Genomic DNA, 24,868 nt, shown 5'->3' with positions numbered 1-24,868 from the left:
CAACTCTTAAAAAAGAAATTGTTTAGCTGGGGGCTTTCTTTCAGTTTCAGAGGGTTAGTGCATGATCTTCAACAGCAGGAAGCAGAGAGGCACAGCACTAGAGCAGTAGCTGAGAGCTTTTGAAACCTCGAGGCCCACCCACAGTGACATACTTCCTCTAACAAGGCCACACCTTCTAATCCTTACCAAACAGTTCCACTAACTGGTGACCAAGCATTCAAGTATGTGAGCCTATGAAGGCCATTCTCATTCGAACCACCACACTTTGTGAACAGAAACACTTGAGAATAACCTGAATTTTCATGAATAATAACCTGGGATTAAGAAACATGATACCAAAAGCAAAGCCGATGTATATGTACACTGAAAATATGTTACTTTTATTGGCTCATAAATAAAGCTTCTTTGGCCTATGGAAGGGCAGAATATAACTATGAGGAAAAAAAAAACAAGCTAAATACAGGGTGAAAGAAGGCAGGGTTGAGAGAGGCACCAGCAGCAGTTGAGGGGAAAGATGTTAGAGCACTTACGGTAAGCCACAGGTCACATGGTGATACAAAGATTAATAGAAATGGGTTAATTAAAATGTAAGAGCTAATTAATAATAAGCCTGAGCTAATAGGCCAAACAGTTTATAAATAACATTAAGCCTCTGGGTGGTTATTTTAAAAGTGGCTGCGGGACCAGGTGGTACAAAAAGCCTCCAGTTACACAAAGCTTCAAAAGAGTAATCATTTCTAACCATTTACTTAATTAACAAAAAATTATTATTTTTTGTTATTAAGAAAACAATCTGAAAATATTATAAATTGATACAAAACTTACCTAAAATTAAGATCTTTTAAACTGCATGTGTTCCTCAAACCCCAAGGCATTACATCCCAAGAGCAGCATTCCACACTAACCTTGCAAATGAATCCCCTTCATGCTACTACTACCTCTTCTAATCTACTTCCCAAATAAGCCAAGCCCACCAGGAAATACAATATAGCAGAGTTCTATTTCTTAGAAAGGAATGTAGGACATTTGGGCAACTGCTACATGATAATGGCTATGTTGATTGAATTTTGTCTGTCCTTTATAATCTTTGACATGGTTATATAAATGCTATGTAAACTGCTGCATGAATTCTTTTGGGAGAATGGTCTAAAAAGTTTTTATTTGATCCTTGATTTAAAACTGGGACTTTCAGTTTGAAAGGCAAAGTTCATGGCTGGGGAGATAGCTCTGGTAATAGTACTTGCTTTATATGGAAGAGGACCTGAGTTGGAAACCCCAGAATTCAAGTAACAAGCTGGCCAGGTCCTGTAATCCCACTGTTCACAAGACAGGAGGCCAAAACAAGCAGACTCCTGGAAGTTCACTGACCAGCCAGACTAGCCTACTTGGTGAAGTTCCAGGCTAAACTAAGAGACTGTCATAAAGCAACAGGTGGAAGGTACCCGAAGAATGACACCCAGGTTACTTCTGACCTCCATATGCACATGCACACACATGCTGCACCTGCAGGCACACCATCCATACACAAATATGTACACAAAAACAAACAAAAAAGAGCAAAGTTCAGAATAAGCAAACTGATTTACTCTGAAACATATAAGCCTTCATCACAAGTGTGCAGGATCATAAAGTATTTTAGTAAGTCTCATCATAGTCTGAAAGAGAGGTAAGATTAGAAATTACTAACCATCAGCAAATATTTATTGAGCATTTAACCATTAACATAATTCCATATGGCTAGAACAAGACAAGAAGGAAATTATAGAAAATGGCTTATTTAAAACCTAATCAAATTATACAAAGTCAATCAAGGAGATGGGTCTATAACTTAGTAGTGCGTGTCAAACCCTGGGTCTACTCCTCAAAGGAAGGAGGGACAAGGACCTAGAGAATCCCGAAGAAATAAGGGAAATCGAGGATGGATAGAATTGAGAAAGGTAAACTTCCAAAATTATTGAATCCCTGAGTCCAAGACTTTTGAGAGAGTATAACATGCCACTTCTCCATATTCTCCTTATGACCCTTACATATAGCTAGCCTGGCTTCATAACAAGTTGCCACTTTGTATTTTAAACTTTTAAAATTATGAGTAATCATTTACAAAAACATTTTTAGTGAAATAGTTAAGAAACAAAAGTTGAAGAAAACAGTTGATTTTTTTAAAAAAAAAACTTTAAATCTATGAAATAGTTTTAATTTCAAGCCATATTTTAAAATACATTTTGGTGCATAAACTACATCAGCTCCAAATATGTCAATAAGCCTTAAATTATCTTTACTGTTTATACATAGTACATGCCACCAGTAAATATAAGTTTTTCCTTTGCATATTTTTCAAAATTGTATTTAAAATAAACTCTAATTACTATTTTAAAGTACTAATCTAAATTATTTTGTACTTGAAACTTAGGTTTTACTGCATAAAAATCATAAAATCATTTCAATTCCCAAGATTCATTAGTTATCACACTACCAACAACTACTGCATGAACGAGTTTGAGACACGCTGTAAGGAGTCATCACAGCAGCACTACTGACCGATGCCCCCACCTGTGCGTGCTCATGTTATTCAGCACTGGGGACTGAATCTGGAGCACTGCACATGTCAGGAAGTGCTCCGCCACCAAGTGACTTCCCCAGCCCTAGAGAGTACTGTAAAAACGGGGTTCCAGACCCTGTCCTCCTGCTGTGGAGTAATTCTGTACACTGAATATGTATTACTCTCATTGGCTAATAAAGTATGGACTGGCCAGTGGCCAGGCAGGAAACATTGTGAGGGAATATTATTTTAAGGTGTGTTGCTTTTGTTTATGCTGCATTTGTTTTAACTCTACAAAGCTGTGATTCTTTGCCTGTCGAAAACATCTGATGGTCTAATAAAGAACTGACAGCCAATAGCAAGGCAGGAGCAAGGAAAGGCAGGGCTGGCAGGTAGAGAGTATAAACGGAAGGAGAAACGAGGAAGAAGAGGAGCAAGCAACAAGAGATCAGGGGAGGCCCTCAGGGGCCAGCCACGCAGTCACCCAGCCAGTCACAGGGTAAGAAGGAATGTAAGAAGTGAAAAAAAGGAAAAAGGCCAGAGGCAAAAGGTAGTCAGGATAATTTAAGAAATGCTGACAAGAACAAGCCAGGCTAAAGCTGGGCATTCATTAGTAAGAATAAATCTTCATGTGTGATTTATTTGGGAGCTAGGCGATGGGCATCCCCAAAAGCCTAAAGAATAAAACATCTCACAACAACAACAACAAAAATAGGTGGGATAAGCAAACTAAGGATGCTGGTAGGAAGAAAGGCAAAGTCAGAGAGTGGTCAGGGAGAAGATGAGCATGCTGTATTAAGACAAAGTACCAAGCCCCATGGCAGTGAGTAGACATGAACCACAGGTTAATTTAAATGTAAGAGTTCGCTAGCAACAAGCCTGACTCATAGGCCAAACATTTATAATTAATATGAAGACTGAGTGGTTATTTGAGAATGGCTGCTGGCACAAGAAAACTCCACCAACATCCTGCCACAGCTCTATGATCCAATCCAAGAAGTAGTATAATGCAGCTTCACAGTGATCCTAACAGTTGTTGGATGCGGAAATGTACAGAAGCAAGAACAAGAATAAAATAAATTGAGTTTACCATTTTCAGGAATACTTGTGGAAGGTCCTGGTTCTCCAGGTGGCTCTAAGCAATCCAATAAGCGATTCACTTTATTTCGAAGTTCTATCAGTTCTCGACGAAGGTATTTCACCTGACTTGATTCAAGGGGTCTTGGTTGGCCATTAACTAAAAGAGAATCATTAATTTGCTTAAATTTAGGAGATAAAATTAGAAGAATACACATGCCATTAAAATAACACACACTAAAGAAAAACAAGCAGCAGAAACGAGCAGCAGTTCTACTTTCCTTCATTGATTCTAACTGTCTGTGCATGTAGAGCATGCGTGCTGTGAGTGTTCCCATGGAGGCCAGAGGTTGGCGCTGAGTATTTCCTCTATGGCTTTTTAACCTGACTTCTGGAGACAGGTCTCTCACTAAACAAACCACTCCTCACCAGCTGGCAAGACTGGCTGGCCAGCAAGGCCCTGGGATCTACCTGTAACTTCCAAATTATATTTTGTAATATGTTATATTCTTGAAATAATACAAAAACACAATATTCTATACATTAGTATTAGGACAAAATATGACTAACAAATGTTATCCAGCGTGCCTATATATGACTTAAGAAACAAACAGTTGCACTCAAAAGTAAGTTAGGTATGGTGATACATTTATTTAATCCTAACACTTGGAGGGAGTGACAGATGAAATCTTTGAGTTCAAGACGAGCATGGTTAACACAGAAATCTCAGGCCAACCAAACCTACTTTGTCTCAAAAACAACAGTAATCCATTAACAAATTATGCAGAGCTTATGAGTCAACATAATCCCTCTAACCCTCTGCTTGCACAGGTACTAGGCAGAGCCACAAGTTAATTACTTAATAATCATCCGGATTTTTTTTTTTAAAGAAGGCAACATTGCATTTAATTATCCATTCTCTCAAAATAGTGTCACAACTTGGAAAACACAAATTTAATTGTATTGCTTCCTCATTTCTAGATATTCAAGATCCAGCCTCTTTCCAGATGTTTTCAGATTTTGTCTACAACCAAATTTGATCCTATTTGAACTATCACTTTCTGAGAAAAAAGAGTTCTCCCATACTGATTCTCTGTAGCGCAGGGTTCCCTGAGGCTTAAGGATAATTCCTCTGCCCCAGACTCCCAAGTTTTCTGATTGACAACTTATGCTGGAGAGGATGTGGGGTAAAGGGAACACTCCTCCATTGCTGGTGGGAGTGCAAACTGGTACAACCCCTTTGGATGTCAGTATGGCAATTTTTCATAAAATTAGGAAACAACTTTCCTCAAAACCCAGCAATACCACTTTTGGGTATATACCCAAAGTATGCTCAATCATACCACAAGGACATGTGCTCAGCTATGTTCATAGCAACGTTGTTTGTCATAGCCAGAACCTGGAAAAAACCTAAATGCTCCTCAACCAAAGAATAGATAAGGAAAATGTAGTGCATTTACACAATAGAGTACTACACAGCAGAAAAAAATAATGACATCTTGATATTTGCAGGCAAATGGGTGGATCTAAAAAATATTATATCGAGTGAGGTAACCCAGACCCAGAGAGACAATTATCATATGTGTACTCACTCATAAGTAGCTTTTAAACATAAAGCAAAGAAAACCAATCTACAATTCACAATCCCAGAGAACCTAGACAATAATGAGGCCCCTAAAAGAGACATGCATGGATGTAATCTACATGGGAAGCAGAAAAAGACAAGATCTCCTGAGTAAACTGGGAGCATGAGGACTGTGGGAGAGGGTTGAAGGGGAGAAGAGGAAGGGAGGGGAACAGAGAAAAATGTATAGCTCAATAAAACCAGTATAACCTCTTAACTGTCAAACTTCATATAGGATAGACATTTAGTTAATTGTATTTTTAAATTTTTTATTTCCAGCTCCCATAAGAAACTACTTTTGTGTGTGTGTGCATGGAAGCCAGAGTTTGACTCTGCTGTCATCTACCACTTACTCTTAGCTGTAGTTTTGGAACAGGGTCTCTTACTGAAATTGGGGTTCACACTTTGGGTTAGGCTTGCTGGCTTCGGAGTCCCTAAGCTTAATGCTGGGGTTACAGGAACATACCACTACATCTGGTATTTTGTGGGTGCTGGGGTACCAAATTGGGGTCCCCATGCTTCTAGGAAAAGCACTTTATCCACTGAGCCATCTCTGCAGCCCCTGACACTGCTTCTAACTGGTATATTGATCAGTTTATACATATTTTGTATTATTTATTTCTCTGTATCCTTTCTCCTCCTCACCTTTTAGCATGCTCACTTTACTACCTTTTGTCCCATTTATGAAGAATTTCAAAACTTTCAATAGTCATTCTTAAAATATAGACATACTTCAGTAAAACATTCTAAAGTTCACAATAAATTTCTTTCCAAACCAGTCCTTAAAATTTTTTATTCTTAGGGGCTGGACAGATGGCTCAACGGTTAAGAACACACTGCTCTTCCAGAGGACCCAGGTTCTCAGCACCCACGTGGCAGCTCACAACTGTCTGAAGATCAGTTCCAGGGGATCTGACACCTTCACACCAGTGCACATAAAACAAAGAAAATAAACAATAAGAAATATTTAAAAAAATTTTTTATTCCTTTCATATCTTTCTTTACATAAAATTATTGCTCATTATTTCTGCCCTACTTGTTTTCCTATTTCTAGATCTATTATTTTTTGAAGATTAATGTTTGATCTGTGCGTTTCACCCACTTGTTGAAGACAACATTAAAAATTCTAACAAGTATCTACTAGTTTAGCAATCTCTTTGAAATGTTTTCACTTCTACTTTTTGCTGGAGTTTAGCAGACTATAATTTTTTTTCTTAATCATAGGAAACATGTGATTTCTATTACCAGATTTAATTACTAAATAACACATCTAGTTAGGATTTTTGTTTTTTCTTCCTCAAGACTTAATGTCTCCTGAATTTAAAGCTTCATTTATTTTATATAATCTTGAAAATTTCTTTAGCCATGTTTTAATATATTTATACTCCATTTGACCCTTTAAGTTCTTAATATAAAGTGTATGTTTCATTCTCATCATCTCCCATTCTCTAAGTCTGTAGGGTTATTATGTATGTACACTTCATTCTTTCAATTTTATTTTTCATTTCTAAAAAATTATCAAGCTATGTTTTTAAAACTAAATTATTTTTTCATAGTTTCTTTTTCTTATATACAATTATCCTTCTTTTAAGTTCTTAATAACTTTTGACACACATCAATTCTACTGACTGAAGTTTCCATCTTGCTTCAAGGTGTGTTCACTGCTTCTTGCTTACATGGACTACATTGTGTATCTTACGGATCGGATCACCAGTATACTCTGGTCATCTATGACTTGATTTGAGATTCAAAAAGTTTTGCTTTTCTTGTGCTTTTTCTTTTTTTGGGCAATATGCAGGCTCTAAAGACTCAAAACTACACAGATACATTAGATTTAAACAAAGTCCACCTAAGGACCGTGGTAATAAATTCTTAATGGACTACTCCCAAACTGCCAACACCCCAGTGTTTCCTTGATCTTTCCCGTATCAAGGCAAGAGTTGTTTTCTACAATATTCTTTTTTTGAAAGTAGAGCCTACTGAAGGATCTAGAATCCTTGACCTACACTGCTACAAAGACATGAAATGGTAGGTCTTATATAATGCAAAGTAAAAACTTCATCACAGCGACCAAGAATACTCCCAGTTTCAGGTTTTTATATTCAAGTATCTCCCACTCTGTCTCTCTCTCTCAGCCTCTCTCTTTCTGTTTGTCCGCTTCCCTCTGCCCCCAAATTTCACCTATTTTCTTTTAAATATTTATTTTATGTATGTGTGTCTGTATGCTATGTGTATGCCTCCTGGTATGGTACCCATGCAGACCAAAAGAGGGTGTCGAATCCCCAGAGCTGGAATTACAGGTGACTGAGCTGCCTAACACAAATGCTAGGAATAGACATCAGGTCTTCTGAAAGAGTAGCAAGCTCCCTTAACTGCTGAGTCATCAATCCAGACCCTTAGAAATCTCTACGTTACATCTTATTTCAAAAACAAAATAATCTTGTTTTGCCTGAATTAAACTTTTACCACTTTTAATACCTAGTTTCAAGTAATTCAATGTCTCCCAAGAATGCAAATATTTTTATTATGTAACTCTGAGACATTAAAAGTAAAAAGCCAAAGCAAGTAAAAATACATCAGGAAATAAATTCATTATAAAGTCTGCCACTCACCAAACAATGTCAGTTTCAGTATTCTACTACACTGAATTGCAAAGGAAAGGTCAGAACTATCAAAAATGGTTATAAGATCTCCATCTGAAATTAAAAAGAAAAATAAATTCAGATTTGCAACAGTAGTAAACCAGATCATACAAAAAACTTATAAACAAAAACGAAACTACAGAGCACAATTAGAATCTCTCACAAGAATCAAGTATCATGTAATAAAGATTTTTTTTAAAAAATACTAAATCAACTTTGCCTACAAATTCTATAAATATTTATCATATAATCATGAGAAAATGTAGTAAAAGTTAAACAGGGTGTGGTGGTACACACCTTTAATCCCATCACTAGGGACTAGGGAGACAGAGTCAGGCAAATCTCTTAGTTGAGGATAGCCTGGTCTACACAGAGACCTCTGTCTCAAAAATGAATCGAACGTATCATTTCTTTGCTTAAGAGGTATAACAATATTACAAATTACTAGATTAGACTGAAAAATCTTTCCATTCTAAAACACTTAAATAGATTTGCCAACTATGAAAACAAGGATTCTCAAGGTTCAAATCCTGACTTTTAATAAAATACAGTATCACAAATCTAAGGAGATTATATAAATCAGTCACAGAGCTGCAAAATGGTTGACAGGGACCACTTCAGTACACCAGAGTGAAATCTTCTAGATCACTGACCATACGCAAGATGATTTTCTACAGAAAAATATGTTCCTATGTAAATATATATAAAATAATGCATGCTGAAGAGTGAGATCATCTAGGACACAAACAGTAAAACTACTCTATCAATTCAAAGTTCCAAAAGCATTCACAAAGCTAAGGGGAGGATGAAATGAGGTAGGGGAGCCAGCTGCAAGAGTCAATCAAGGGTGCCTGCAAAATACTGGCGATGAATTCTGTCCTGAAGCACTCTACTATACCAATTTTAAAACTTGTTAGGCATATTTATTTAGAACCAATATGCCAAAATCCAGGCATAAACTAGGTACTTTGTAACTGTTTTTAGATCTTTATAAGCAGATCCTTGTACATACATAAATATACATATATAGTACTCAATTCTCAGGGATTTTGCTCATAAATACATCTTAAAGAAAATAATCTACAGATAGATGCAAAAAGAGCGAAACTTCAATACCCAGTCTTAGTCTTTTTTTTTTTATAGCAGTAACAGAATGAGTATTTCTGTTGGAATGCCATCTACGTTGATATCTTATGTAGTGGCCAATATGGACTACGAAACAATATGAGCAAATTAAAAGATTTTTTTAAAACACTACAAAAAAAAAAGGAAGGCTAGAGGGAGGCAAATAAATGTGGTAACTGCATATGGGGGACAGACTTCAATAAGGAGAGATCCCAAAGTGGGAACCAGGAACTACAACCCAACACAACCACTCCTATTTTTACAGGATAATGAACTATCAATGTCTTTTACATTTTTTAAGTTGTCAAAAATGACGGTAGCATGACAGAGGTGTTCTATGATATGCAAAGCTACAGTATTTATTATCTGATCCTCCAGTTTGCTGACCTTTCGCCAACATGAGAGGGAGACAAGAGAAAGCAGTCAATCGTAAGGTCAATTCACAATGTGCTAAATGTGAGGCAAGAGTAGAGGTCTCAGGTTAAAATGATTATTAAAATACTGAGTTGTGTATGGTATTGGGCAAAAGTCACTGGTAAAGTGCTTGCCTAGAAGTCCCAGATTTGGTCCCCAGGCCAGTAAAAAAAAACATACAATTTAAAAAACAAATTGAGCTATAAATTCAAGAAAGAGAAGGAATTCACTCAACAAAGGAATATATCTGAATGGTATAGAGGTGAAACTATGTATTTATAAACAGAGGCAATTGCTCAACAAAGTAAAAAGGCCAAACGTGATTCTCAAACATTGGTTTGGGTACTCTCGGATCAAACATACATCAAGGAGAATTTACACACGACCAGCTCAGCTGATCACCAGTTGATTTATAGTATGTAAGTTGCACAAAATAGGTGCCAAGAGAAGAATAATTTCCATTTGTAGCCCAGCAAAGCCGTGTGACCTGGTCCTGATCCCCACTTAGTATACAAATGGACATCATCTCAAACTCCATCCTACTGTGTTATCTGCACGCTGGAGGGCAATGCTCAGGGGAAGCCACAGGATGGGAGATAACACTTCTTGATTTCTTGAATTGAACCACTGAGAACTAAGGTTTCTAAAACAATAACCATCACGACTTAAAGCCAGTCCCCATAGAAATGCAGGTGTGAGTGATAAAAAGATAACCGGGAAAAGCAGTGTTAGAGGTATTAAAGGGTGACGCTGTTTCAGCAAGGACAGTACAAGCAGCAATGCTAAATGCTAAGCCCAAGATGAAACAGACGAAAGATAATGGTAACAGGCACAACTGGCATTGGTAACAATCCGATAAAATTTCAATAGTAATGCTAACAAATTTGTAATGCTAACAAAGAAGCCTGATTAAATAGTCTGGCAAAGTTTATCTCTGTAAAAAACAGCCATGGTGAAATGAGTCTAAGAGCACTGCACACAACAGACAATCACATCAGCATAGTGCACTACTGCACACTGAGAACTCCCGCAGCAAAGAAACTCCTCTAGACAAGTGTGGAAAGCCTCAAGGCCATGTCAGTCTAGGACTACATAGTTAAGACCTTGCCAAAAGAAAAGAAAAAGAATAAAGAGACACACCTGCCTCTGTTTAGGCCAGCTTTCCCATATTTAGTTAGTAAAGAAATCCTCTCAAAAAACAAAACAAAAAAAAAAAAAAAAAAGAAATCCTTTCCCGTCCAATACAGTGTAAGAATCCTTTCAACTTTGAATATACATGTGGAAATCTGAGCAGGAAGTGAAAGAAAATATTTGTAAAAATGTCATGTGAATATGTCAGACACTCCCTCCCAAGAAAAAATTACATTTTTAATGAACAAAGAATTGTATAAACTTTGCAAACAGTAAATAAAAGTAGTCAGTCATGGTGAATGAATAGTCCACTGAAAAAAAATGGGTAAAAGAACTTAATAGAACTATAATACCTAGACCTAAATCTAGCCTTAAATATGTTCTTACCTTCATCCTTATACTTTATTGTAACTTCATCATTACTCAGAAGTTTTCCTCTGAATACTCGCTGCATCATTAGCACTAACTCATCATAAGTAATATCTTCATTATGAATGGGAATTCGGCGGATATCTTCTCCAAGTTGAGCTTTGATAATTAGCTTCCCACTTAGGTCCAACTGTCCGTTCATGGTGGACTCCAGGATGCTCTATATACACACAACTCTAGGGGAAAAAAACTGAAGAAATAGTTTTGATGATTAAACAATGAAACAAGTGAAAAGTACAAAGCATTAGAATGTTACCCCTTAAGAACGTGCATAACAGCCGGGCACTAGTGGGAGGCAGAGGCAGGAAGGTATCTGAGAGTTGGAAGCCACCCTGGTCTACAAAGGCTGTCACACAGCTGTCACACAGAGAAACCCTGTTTTGCAGGAGGAGGGTGTATATGTGTGCTAATCTTGTTAATATATGTTCTAAACGGTCTGGAAGTATTTTATTACTAATGTAATTTCTATTATTATGTATAGTATTATTTTACTCATATACTCAACTACTTAACAAACAATACCAATACCACCTATCTAAAAATAAATTCCTAATTTTCTACCCCAAGCTGCCTCTCTTAACCTTTCACATCTGTTAGTGGCAACTCCTTTCTTCTAGTAACACAACATAAAAAAGGCCTTACGGCTTCCTTTATCTCAACTTACATGTAAAGTAAGTTGCTACTACCACCACTAAAATGTTTTGGGAATCCAACCAATTCAGTATCTTCACTATCATCAACATCTGTTTGACTTATTTTAGAATGCCTCCAACAGTCTGCTCACTTACCTCCATCCACGTTCACTGTATTTTCAACAAATAAATTTGTTCTGTTAAAAAATCTAATGCCATTCTACTTGGAACCTTCCAATGAATTCCCACAGAAAAAGGAAAACTTGGCGTCCCCAGCCTCTGGCCTAGTGTTTAGCGACATTTCCGACTTCTTTCTCTTACTTACATCTGCTACACCAGTGTTTAAGACTCCTCTCCCAACTCAAGGCTTTGTGCTTACTGTGCCCTTGCCCTGAACTCTTTCACACCCCTCACTGAACCAGATTGCTAGTTCCATGTCACCTGTTGGAAAAAAAAGCCTTATCATCACTATCTTCTCACCTGCTTTATTTTCCTCACTGCACTAAACACTATGAAACATTTTTTATTATATAAAAGTTACTATTTTGTCTGCTACCTTCCTAGAGTCTAAAAGAGGCCTTGTACACAATAGTTATTCAGACAGACAATGGCTACAAAATTGTCAACTTGTAACTCTAACCTGGGAGAGGAGGCATGTATGAACATGGAATTACAATCTCCTATTTTTTTTCTAAATATGATCCTAAGAATACTTTTTCTAATGTCCTATTTTGGAAACTCAATGAGAAAGGACAAATGAGTAATATTCTCCTGAGCTTTCTAACAAAACTATCCATGATCAAGCTACACAACTCCATTAACCTGCCAACCCACATTCCCACCAATCAGAGTGGGTGTGTATCATTAGACTGCAGGCCTTCCTTTTTTTTTTTTAATTTTTTTTTTAATTGTGTGCTGATGCTCCAGAAAGTCAGAATGTTGGGGATTGCCAGGACCTGGAACCATAGGTGGTTTTGAGCCCCCTGGTATGGGTACTGGAAACTGAACTCAGGTTGTCTGCAAGAGTCATACATGCTCCTAACAGCTGATACGTCTCCCCAGCCATGCACTCTTTATTTTAAAAAGAAGAGAACTAAGTGCAGGGTGGGCAAGATCAGGATCTCAAGGACGCCTCAACTACAAAGCAAGTTCAAGATCAGTCCAAGCTACTGGTGATTGTCTCAAAAGAAAGAAAAAGGGATATAGATCACTGGCAAAGTGCTTGCCTAGCACACATAAGGCTTTGGGTTCAATAAATACCTGGTACCACATAATTGAAAAAACGTAAGTGACAGAATTAGCTATTAAATACTAGTTTGCTAGTATTAAGAATTCTCCTTTCTTGGGTTTTATTTTCCTCTTACTACCTAACTTCAGGTACTCAGTATGTCTTCTGTTTTTATAAACTTAAATTCTAAACACTAAGACTTTTAATAATTCAAATCACTACTGTAAAAGTGCATATTTAGGCCGGGCGGTGGTGGCGCACGCCTTTAATCCCAGCACTTGGGAGGCAGAGGCAGGCGGATCTCTGTGAGTTCGAGACCAGCCTGGTCTACAAGAGCTAGTTCCAGGACAGGCTCCAAAACAAGAAACCCTGTCTCGAAAAACCAAAAAAAAAAAAAGTGCATATTTAGGATCATATAATGGGTTAATCTCTTTTTCTCAAGGCCCAGTAATCCCTGAGCATGCTTATCTATCTACACAGAATGTTCTTCCCATCAGCTTTCATCTGTTCCAAGTCAATGACCACTGAGAGCCATTTAAGCTGTCCTAAACCTCCTGCTGGCCATTTTGATTTCAATCTTGAACTTTCACTGCTGGCAGCTTTCTGTTTCCTTCTCTACAACTTACTGAATCTCCAACATCACACTTCTCTTGCAATTATTTTTGCCCTGCCCCTTTAATGTGGAAAAGCCCTCACTCACCAAATCAAACTATTCAACTTGGGAAGTTTTAAATCAATCCTAGCTTATGTCATGACAATTAAATATAAATCTCCCAATACTCACATAAATACTCCAGTTTTTTTCATCTAACCATCCCATAAGTGAAAAAAAACCCCTTCACCATCCTGTGGGAAGATTACATTTTTACTAGTAACTCTTTAATGAAATGGGGCAGCAACCTAAACACAACATTACAAGGTCAAGGTAGAACAGCATGAACTGGGCACCACAATCTGGATGCCATGCTTATCTTAATACAAAGAGCACACACAGTTTTTTAGTCTCACAGTGGAGTTCTCATAAGGACTGTAATGACCTGAAACCTCTATAGAATTAACTCTTCACTTGTTGGCCAAACTGGTTCTCTACCTTTAAGAAATATTTACAGAACATCTACTACAGCCCAGGTAAGTTAACTTTAACAAGACAGTAAGTACACCATGCTTTCACTGACAGCCTGAAAGGAAAGATCTTTCAATAAATCTGCATTTACTGCCTTCTATCTACAGGCCATATAAACCAGCACTTTCTATAAAGGACCGGTGCTTAGTTTTAGTAAACGCCATTATATACTCTTAGAAGCACCTAAAAGAGTACCTGACATACAAATGCTACTTAAGGATCTGTTTCCTGCACAGAAGGGCCAATGAGCAAAGACACTTGGAGAAGAAAGCTGGAACATTCAGTCAGTTCCAGGTGTTTTGGCCACCTTCTTTAGGCCAAAGGGGCCACCTCATAAGTCCTAGCACAAATACACTTGATAATATGCCCTCTGACGGGGCTGGAAGCACAGATCCCAGGAACCTAAAATCTAACACTGAATATCCTTAGCATCTGCCATGATGGCCCCGACTCACTTCCAGTATTCCCTACTGACTGTAAACTCCCTGCAGTCTTTGAGAAAGCTGTCCCCCACTGGTGTAGTGATCGCAGGTAAATACACAAACATCACAGTTATTTCCTGTCCCAAGAGAAAACCTCTTCCACACATCCACAATGTCAACTGCGGTACTGCTTTTCACTAATAAGGTAGAAATGAACACGAGATCCCGATGACATTTTTTAAAAAAATCTATTTTGTTGCCATCTTACTACTTGTGAAGTCCAGAAGTGACTCAAACACTAACGTGCCTCTCCAGCGTGTAAATTTTCTGATTACTGGGATAAATTGATGTGCCAAGGACATAAAGCCTGCCCCCTGCACTAGGAAGTATAGAACAGTCAAGCCCCAGGTTCCTCTTCGCTTATCCCCAGGGTAACGCCTTCATAAAATTCAGAAGCTTCTATGGAACACACCCTCAAAGGAAAGCCGTTTTCTTTAAGGAAAAACAGTCTTGATTATTCTTAAACTGCCTAGAGGCCTCAAAATCTTTCTGACACGCATGTGGCAAGAATGGTAACCATTTTCACCAGTAGCTATGCAAGCTCAAATTCTCCACGTTGTACTTTCTTTACGTGAAAAAGCAGAGAAATGGTTAAATTTGTATCATCTTTGAGATCAGGCATCTACGATTCTTCCTACAGTGCCCAGCGGCAAAACTTACCAAAGTTAGGAATTGTCATCCGTAAAACTGGGTAAGGCCTCAAGGGGACACTAAGCATGACAGTGTAGGACCGACGGGGGTTCCTTTTTGTGACCGCGGTCTAGGCATTCCCTCGGGGTCCACGCCCCGCCATCCAAACCACTCTAGGGGTTAGGTACCAACCGGGCCCTCCTCAAACCCCTTTTCTCTGCCTTGAACGGCTCACTCAACTCTCCACCGCTCTGGAGGGGGAGGGACCAAACGCCCCAGGCCTCCTCAACCCCCTTTCCTCTAATCGGGTAATTCGACCCTCCGCGGCCCCGAGAGACCAGGAACGGGTTATCAAGGGACCCAAACGCCCGCCAGGCCAGGCCAGGCCGGCTGCCCTCCCCTCCCCCTCGCGGCCGCCCCTCCCCCGCGCAGGGCCGCTCGTCGGCCTCCCCCGGCCTCACTCCCATCCTCTACCCACGGTCCCCGGCCCCACCCTCCGGGCGCCGGGAGGTTCCAGAAGCCCACCAGCCCTCCCGGGTCCCCCGGCCTCCTCGGGGAGCGGCCGTACCCGCTTGCCGAGGCCGCTGTCTCCGCCGACCCGGCCGCTGCGTGGCCGCCGCGGACTCCGCACTGTCGCAGGGAGGCTTCGGACCCCGCTCGCCCGGCCGCCCTCCGCCGAGCCTCGCCGAGCTGAGAGCTACGCGTGCCTGACCAATCGCACACACCCAACAAGCCTAGCGAGAGCCGCGCTCCCGTACGTGGCAGGTGGGAAGAGCAGGGGCGGGAGCAGAGGAAAAAAAACCCCAAAAGCCCTGTCCCGTCGCCCCGCCTCGAAGCGGCCGGGACAGCCCAGAACGCATGCGCAGCGGGGTGAGGCGCCCGGCGGGCGAGGACCCGGCTGTAGCGGGTGCGCGGCCCCGCGTCCTCACTGGATGACCGGGTGTAGGAAGTGCGAGCAGGGGCGGGCACGCATGCGCGTGGGCTCACCAGCGCTTCCGGTTTTCCAGCCCCCCCCCCCCCGTACTTCCTAACTCTCTCCGGTGGGCGGGGCGTGGCAGCAGAGCTGCGCTGGTTCCGAGGGAGCCTGGTTGGCAGTGGGCAGCGGTCCAGGGACGCTTTGGGTCTTCTTGTTGTTTTGTGGCAGTCGTAGTCAGCGAGTCAGTCGGATCCCGAGAAAGCGAACCCCGCCTGCTTTCTACAAATCCTTTCATTCATTCACGGTCGGGCGCCTACGCTTGGCCCAGAGAGTGCAAGGAATTCTGATGAGTCAGTTCGCGAGCTAGGAGGTACCCGAACGTTTAGGAAGGCCACGGCGTGCAGAGGACACCCCTACGGAGGGAAAGGACGAAAAGTGGAATTAACACCAAGGGTTCAGGAAGGTTTAGGGAGGATGATAAAGGATTGAGCATACCCTACAATCGCTTAGGTTCATTTTTACCTAGGGCGTTTGCTTTGGGTGGATCAATCTCAGACTGATCCCTGAAGTTTGTAGTTTCCTTCAGAGTGTTTTGCCACTATAAATGTTGTTTTTCACAGTTGCATATAATGCTGTTTCAGCAGTTGCCTTCAGGGATGGGGAAGCAGGGCGCTGCTGAAGGGATAAAAGATTTCCCTATTTTCTCTAGAAACTGTTACTCAATGTTTCCCATTTAAAACCGAATAATACAGATTCAGAGAAGTGTGCTGCTGCCGGTAATAGCATTCTGTCTTTCTGATGGCTTAGCGTTATAAAGCCATATTTCTATGCATAGAGGTAAAATTCCTTCTACCACTCTTCCTAGATTTAAGTCAGACCCTAGGACAAAAGGATTGTCGCAGAGAGCCCTGGCACATGAGAACATGCATACCCACTAATGTTTTCTTTTCAAGAGAAAAGGTGTAGGACATTGAAAAGAAACACACATATATAGTTAAACCTCAAAAACATTTTGAATGCACAAAGAAAGTCTCAAAAAGCTATCTAGGCATGCCAAAAAGAGTTACCATAGTCGCAAAAGATTTCAGGTTTTAGAAAAGACTGCTTACAAGATTGGCCCCTGGCTCCTATCTGAGCAATTAGAATTCAAGAAGGCTTCCACTATTCTTTATTAAGAGCAGTGCCTTGTGTCTAAAGTGTTTGAATAAAAGTGTTTCACGCTGAACACATCTGCTTGCATTCTGAGTGCCCGGGATTTCAGCACATGGCAACCAGTGGATACCCACTGCCATCCAATAATCTCTTTAAACAACAAGAAGAAACAGAGCAAAGTGGAGTGGACTAATCTAACCCTGCTATCTCTTACCAGGTACTTCCAGCAGATGATTTTTCACAGGGTTTGGGGATTTGTTGCTCAAAGAATTAAGTGTGTCCAGAAAGAAAACTTAGATTCACACTCTGGTTTCATTCACACTTCTCCCCTACATGATGTGTTCCTTTGCTACCTTTCCTTCTTATCCTTTCTATGATGCCACATTTTTGGAACTTCACAGTGGTCCTAGACGTGCCACAGTTCCCTATACAGCGATGTTAAAAACATAGCATGATTATATGTATATAATTTGAGTATACCTTTGTAAAAAAATCTAAACGAAACACCGAGATCTCATTACCAGAATAAACTGGAGAGAAGCAGGCTGTGAATTTAATAGCTGACCCAGAGAGGATTTAGCTCTGCCTTTAGCACTGTTCTTTATGTGTTTTAAGGACAATATACTTACTCATCGATTACTTAACTGGGGGTAACATTTTATTAAGAATAATTTCAGCCACATTAAGAATTATTAAGAATAATTTATGGTCACAAATTTTAGTGGTGGTAGGAAAATCGGGTCTGGCTTGTCTTTCTTATTCCTTTATTTTATCTCAAATCACATGACTTGTAACTGAGGTCCAGACTCTTAGTCTGGAAGAACAGTTCCCTTCTTTGTTGCTGCCTAGTGAATGCTTGGCGGGAGGCATCTTCGTTTATTATCACCAGGGTCCAGAAAGTCTCAGTTGTGATGTTACAGCTTCATGCTAACTCATATCAAAGTCCAACAAATTGTTAAGATCCTGCCTCCACACGTAGCAAAGTGCCACTGGAGGAGCAATGCAGATAGGAGCTGTACCATAGGTCTCTGGGAGTATCTTGTAAGAGATAGCAGCATTGGGTCATGCCACCTGCTGTACCACACACACACACACACACACACACACACACACACACACCTCGCATCTCCACCGAAGAGCTGATATTCAGAAACATGATCAATGGGATAAAAGCGAATGATAACTATTTCTACTTTCTGGAATAATTTAAAGATCAGAACCTTAAAAGTTCATGCTAAATTTCTACATTGCTGTTGGCTTGGTAAAATAAGTCAACCGACTTAGAAAACAGCTCAGCTGTTGTTGTTTGTTTCAATAAAGTGTTTTTAAATAAAGTTTAAAAATCAAGTTTCAATTACTCTGTGACCCAACAACACCACGCAATATTTTAAAAGAAAATAAAATTAACATTTTATTTAGTTTTATTTTAAAATAAAATAAAATTTTATAGTTCAAAGAGTTGTACAAAAATGATGTAAAAGTTTGATTCATAATAGTCAAAACTAGATGAAATGTTTTCATCTTACATGAAGGAACAAGCCCAAAAATACTTAAGTAGATGAGGGCTTCAATGGATGAAGTTGATAGGAAAGACGTATCTGGATGGGAAAGAAGACGGATAAGCAGAGCTGCTGTGGGCCTGCTATGTTTGCAGGTGGCAGGGGTCTCCAGATGTTCACTGCAAGTTTACCTGGCAGTGCGGCAGTGTGCGAGGAGGTGGGCATCAGGACGTTGAAGAGACAAGGCCTCGTGATGGGCCCTTGGGTTCTGAGGGAAGCTGCCCTCAGAAGGGATTCAAGTCTTCTTCTTCTGGAGATCTCTGAACTCTGCAAAGACTGGGTTGTTTAAGAACAAGCCCATCCCCAGAATTGCTAAAGACATGTTAATACCTTTCAACACATTTATCTGTCCTGAGAATTTATCTTAAGGAAATCATTTAAATGAAGGAAAAATTGTATCTGTGCCCATTTATTCATAGCTTTTCCTACAAAGTTAAATATTGAAATCAACTAAATAGACAATAGGGAAACAAGTTAGTGATTCAAGTCATATGCAATTATTATTATTATAAGGACTACATTAGTATGTGATGATAAGTAAAATCATATACAATTTCATTTACTGTTAAAGTTACGACAAGGACTGTAAGGAAAATGTAAATGTAGATAATAGTTTTAAATGAAGACATTTTATATTTTGTTTTTATAAAAATATTTGTGAAGATGATTATTCAATAGTTTATTAAAGTATAAGATACAAATTACATATCTAGGGTATAAAGTATGATATTGACCTAGGCAAACAACTACCGCAATCTTGCTAACTTATCCATCTCCTCACCTGATATGTGTGCAAAACCAAATGCTTGAACATTTGAGGAAAGCACTCTGCGATGCCGTGAAGTCCACTACCATTAGCTATAGTGGTCCTGCTGCAGTCCGGTAGAGGACCGAACTTGGCCAGCCCGTGGCTGAAAGTTTGCGGCACACAACCCAGCTTTCACTCTACCACCCAATCCCTGGTAGTATTCTACTCTCACCCTGTGTGTGGCTGTAGTGTAGAGGCCACACAGACCTGAAACTACATAGAGTATTTCTGCAGCTGGGTTCTGTGGAATAACTCATGCTGCTGCAAACAGCAATGCAGAGTCTCTCTTTCCAAAGGCTGAGCAATATCACACTGTATAAGCAATATATAAAATTTCAATTTATGATCTCATTCAACTTAAAGTTTCTGATTTTACTGGTGCAAAAGAGATATGAATCTAGTAGAAATGGCACTTCAGATTCGATCGTTTCTTGGGTAAGTGATATGTGGTCATGACAGTTTCAAAATGTTGGCTTCACCTTGCAAGTCACAGCTCCCAGTCAGCCACAGAGTCATGACAATAAATAAGTGAAACTGTCCAGTTTGTCCTACATTATTCAATAAACTATATATATAAAATCTTTATTATAAAACCAGCTCTGTGCTAGATGATTTTGTCCAAGTGTCAGCGAATGTACGTGGTCTGCGTATGTTCCTGTAGGCTAAGCTATAATGCTTGCTGTTCATTTTATTATGGTATTTTTAATTTACAATCAATGAATTTACCTGGATACAAACTCATAAGGTAAAGAGCATCCTTATATGTTGCAACTACTTTATCCAATCCCCCCCGAAAAAAAGATCGTTAGGCTATTAGTTTCATTAGCTTAACTATCATGAATAACACTCCATAAACATGGAAGGAGACATACATACACACATACTTACACACACCAAGGAGAGGGACTGCTAGATCTTATGGTATTTCTGTTTTTAATTTTTGAGGGATATTCTTGCCATTTTCAATCATGGCTGAACTAGTTTACACTCCTATCAGTAGTGTATATAGATTCTCTGTCCACATTCTGCCAACCTTAGTTATCTTTCAGAACCCTTTTTGGAATTGCGAATTTAGCAGGTGTGCATTCATATTCCACTGTGTCCTGATTTTCATTTCACTAGTATTTCCACATGTTAGCTCTTGGGGAAAGATCTATCTAGGTCCTTTGTTGATTTGTTAATCAGTTTGGGGTGCTTTGGGTGAGTGTTTGATTTTACAATTCATGTGTTTGTCAATGCCTTTAAAATGGATACTGTTGAATTTGGTTCATTGTAACCCAGCTGCCGGCAGCTCCTTCATCACATTAGAACTCATCCCTGGAAACAGGAATGGGAGTATGTCTTATGTATTACATTACACTGGTGAGGTTCCACAGACATTCCCAGTCGTTGACAAGCTGATGTATCAGCTGCTACCTTTTGATACCAACTTCTCAAGTGTTAAGTATGCCTAGGTCTTCTAAATGAAGCAATGAGTTTGAGAGGGATTACAATTTGCTACTGAAATGATCAGGAGAAAAAAAATGCAAGATGGAAGAGGTAAGAGAAAAAACAAGATAGACTGACAACTGAACAGCGAACTTTGATCTGTCAGTTAAGATGCAGGCAAGAAAACACAAAGGTCAATCAATGATTTGTTTACCTGACACTGCCAAAAAAAAAAAAAAAGCAACCAGGAACTGTTACCACACAAAAGTAACCAGAAAAGAGAAAATTAGGAACTGTTCATACACATCAGCAACACCATCTTCCTTATTACACATTTTATTTCCTTTAAATTCACACTTCACAGTTTTACTCATATCCAACTCTACCTTTGGATTCTACTGATGGTCCATCCAAACCCAGTTCAGACACAGATGACTGATCCGATTGGACTGGCTTATTTGGCAGCAGATATTCATGTCCTGTCAGATGCAGTAGATTTTTAAATTGCTGTCAGCGTCTCTTCTGAGATGTAATTGTCCATTCTTCACGGTGTTTAATAAGCTTCTGTCACCCAAATCATCCCCAATCTCTCCTTCACGTTGGGCACTGGATGGTCGCTACACCAGCATTCCTAACAGACGCACATGTCCTGGGTAGGACATGCCAGCTCTGGATCTGCTGGTCTTTGATTCTCTCTGCCCACTGTACTCTTGCAGAGGGCATCCTGCGCTCCACAGATCCTGTCTTTGCTGCCTTTTTGCCGATTGCATCCAGTGTGAGATGTGCTGGGAAGCTGTGGGGTCGGAGGAGGTGACAGCCAAGGTTCTTCTCTGCCGGTTTGCTACAGAAAGCTGGCTGATCGTCTCCCGCACACAACACTGGGAAGAGGTGTTTACAGCTCCAGCTCACAGCTTCATGTCTCTGGCTTAAGAGGAGAATCGTCTTCTCTTCTTACTTCTTTGCGGCTGCAGGTCTCATTTTGTATGTACTTTCTAAGTGCCGTAAAATAAATGGTCTGTCCTTGAGTCCCTCTATTTTAAACCGTTCTGCTTCCCACTGGAACAGTAAGTAGAATTAAAGCCCAGTAGAATTTGGCTTGTTGTTTGCCAAGAGGAATGAAATCCCTCTTCTTGTTAGATCTTAAGCTGTAGGGTTAGGAGTGCCCGTTAATAACCATATTTGAGAACAGTGGTAAAGAAAAACATGGAGCCGGGCGGTGGTGGCGCACGCCTTTAATCCCAGCACTCGAGGAGGTAGAGGCAGGCGGATCTCTGTGAGTTCGAGGCCAGCCTGGGCTACAAGAGCTAGTTCCAGGACAAAAAAAGAAAAGAAAAAAAAACACATGGAAACAGGAAGAGAGGAAAGAATCCTGACACATTGCCACTATCCTTTCTTCTAACTAGATCTGGAGTTACTGTTACCATGCACTACTGTGTGTCTCAAGCAGGGACACTTGAGAGTTAAAATAGCTGTTTTTAATATATAAGCCAGGACAAAACCTGGGATTTCCCAAGACAAATGAAACATATAAAAGTTATCTGAAGCCAACGTGGCCCTTGGACTTTACATTTATTAAGCCAGTAAATTCCCTTTAACCTTTAATCTAAATTTGAGTTTCATTTGTGTCACCAGACTTCAAGATTGCTGACTAGCACCCAAGGTAAAGGTTCAAACTAAAGGAATGGTTTCCTGACGGTAGGATTTCAGGTTTCGTGTGAATTAGTCTCCACCATTGCATGTGGACATTGCACATTTAAAGGAAATTATATGAATTTTTTTCCCTGGAATTATACTCCCAAGATACTGAAACAAAACAAAGAAACAACTATAGCCATCAAGGAAAAGTGAAATCCTATCCTCAAGCTGAATATGGTTTTTGGTAATTTTTTCCTCACATTAATAGAACTTAAAAGATATTTTCATCTGTTCAAATTTTGGGTCAATCACATCTTATCATTTCTCTCCCTGTCCAGCCCACATCTAGGTGTAGCAGTATAATAGCACTGAGAGTCCTGCCCTTCAGAACTGCCTTTCTAATGTACTTTCTTCTCTTTACTTGTCTGCTCTCCCATAAATGTCTCATTAATGCTACAGATCAAGTAAGCTTGGCTTGGTTTGCCTACGAATCCAATTGGCATTTGCAACCGTTTCTGCAGAGAATGCACATTCTTTGAGGAATGGTAAGAAAGATTTACATTTAAGAGCTCTGCCAGCTCTTCCAGAGGACACAGGTTCAAATCCCAGCACCAGTGTGTCTGCTCACAACTGTCTGTAACTCCACTCCCAGGGGAATCTGAGCCCTCTTCTGACTTCCACAAACAATGCATGCACATGGTGAATAGGCAGGCATGGAGGCTAAAAAAAAAAATAGATATTTAAAAAGTTAAATAAAATTAGAGAATGTAATCTTTAGGGAATGACGAGAAGGCTTTGACAAGCTCACATGAAATTTGTTAGTCCCTTAGTTCATACGCTCGCACCAGCTGCCTGGTTTGTGGTAAAACAAAAAGCAACAATTCAGAGATGGAATTCCCCACTCCAGGGGAAGCTGTTCACAATCTAAAGGCTTCAAGTTCTAGGAATATCTGGAGCTTCTAAAAGCCATACATGTGATTGTCACTACATTTTTTTCATTTTCTGAGTCCCAGTGCCACTATATCAATTACACACACACACACACACATGTGCACGCACACACACACTCCACACACACACACCCACCACTTATTGATAAGGGGTTTCTGTGTGCAGTAAACAGCTAGATGCTTAGCAGTCTACTAAGACACAGTGTTGCCTGTTTATTACAGAACTGATTATTTTGGTCACAAAACTTTTATTTTTTAATTAAATTTTTTCATTTATTTTACATTCCACCATAGCTTCCCCTCCCCCCATTTTCTTCCACCACCTCCTCTATATCCCCAACCCACCCCTCCTCCACATTTGTTCAGAAAAGAGCAGACTTCCCATGGGTGCCAACAATGCATGGCATATCAAGTTGAGGTAGGACTAAGCTCCTTTCCTTGTATTAAGGCTGGGCAAAGCAACCCAACATTAGGAACAAGTTCCCAAAAGCCAGCCTGAGTGTTAGAGACAGGCCCTGCTCCCCCTGCCCAGGAATTCCACAGGTAGACCAAACCGTCACACATATGCAGAGAGCCTAGGCCAGTTCATACAAACTGGGCATTGGTCCATAGTCTGTGAGCTCCCATGAGCAGGCCAGTTGCTTCTGTGGGTCCCCTTTTGATGACCACGACCCCCCTGGCTGATACAATCTTTCCTCCCTCTCCTCGACAGGATTCCCCAGGCTTAGCCCAGTGCTTGGCTGTGGATCTCTGTATCTGTTTCCGTTAGTCACTGGATGAAGGTTCTCTGATGACAATGAGGGTAGTTACCAATCTGTAACTACAGTCTGTAGTTACAGGAGATGGCCACTTTAGGCTACCTATCCACTATTGCTTGGAGTCTTAGCTGGGATCATCCTTGTAGATTTGTGGGAGTTTCCCTGGCATCACCTGTATTTTGCTAATGTTATAGCAAAAAAATCCCTTAAAGGATTTTATGCTAAATTTTACAAATGGCTTTTCCAATGGAAAAACTGCATATATGGTTAAAATAAAAAAAAAATTGTGGAGCGTAACAAGGCTCCTTGAAAGCAACTCATAAAAAGTTGCAAGCAGATCCTGATGCAAATGGATCTGGCGTGATAACACCAAGCTAACCTTTGCTAAGGCAAGGTGGAAAAGCCCTTGCAATGCATTATGAAAAAACCCGACCTATTTATATTTGGGGTCGAGGATATGTTTATGCTTTTTTCACAGAAAGAAAATAAAAGCTGGATCTGATGTCGAGGCTGCAGATGCCCAGAGAGGAGTTCCAGAGGCAACTGGGGAGAGGTCCTTGGTCCAGCCTTTCCTGCCCCCAAGGAG

General features: G+C 40.1%; 1 protein-coding gene across 5 annotated transcripts in view; it reads right to left on the bottom strand.

Annotated features, from left to right (window-relative positions):
* Positions 1-15,781, bottom strand: part of Tfg (trafficking from ER to golgi regulator) — a 29,934-nt gene extending 14,153 nt beyond the window's left edge. For 2 of the 5 annotated variants that reach the window (XM_075962072.1, XM_075962053.1), the window contains exons 1-4: positions 15,645-15,745; positions 10,940-11,171; positions 7,853-7,936; positions 3,630-3,776 (exon numbers count right to left, since the gene is read on the bottom strand). In XM_075962072.1, the coding sequence (XP_075818187.1) occupies positions 3,630-3,776; positions 7,853-7,936; positions 10,940-11,123 (415 nt within the window). In that variant the 5' untranslated portion in view covers positions 11,124-11,171; positions 15,645-15,745. Of the gene's footprint in view, positions 1-3,629; positions 3,777-7,852; positions 7,937-10,939; positions 11,172-15,644 lie in introns of all 5 variants that reach the window. The other 3 variants (XM_075962063.1, XM_075962044.1, XM_075962035.1) reach the window with 3 other exon arrangements.
* Positions 15,782-24,868: the final 9,087 nt, after the last annotated feature.

This window comes from Microtus pennsylvanicus, chromosome 1 (assembly GCF_037038515.1).
Source record: "Microtus pennsylvanicus isolate mMicPen1 chromosome 1, mMicPen1.hap1, whole genome shotgun sequence".
Lineage (NCBI taxonomy): Eukaryota > Metazoa > Chordata > Mammalia > Rodentia > Cricetidae > Microtus > Microtus pennsylvanicus.
Note: the sequence above shows the minus strand (reverse complement) of the source record. Positions and strands in the feature narration are given on the sequence as shown.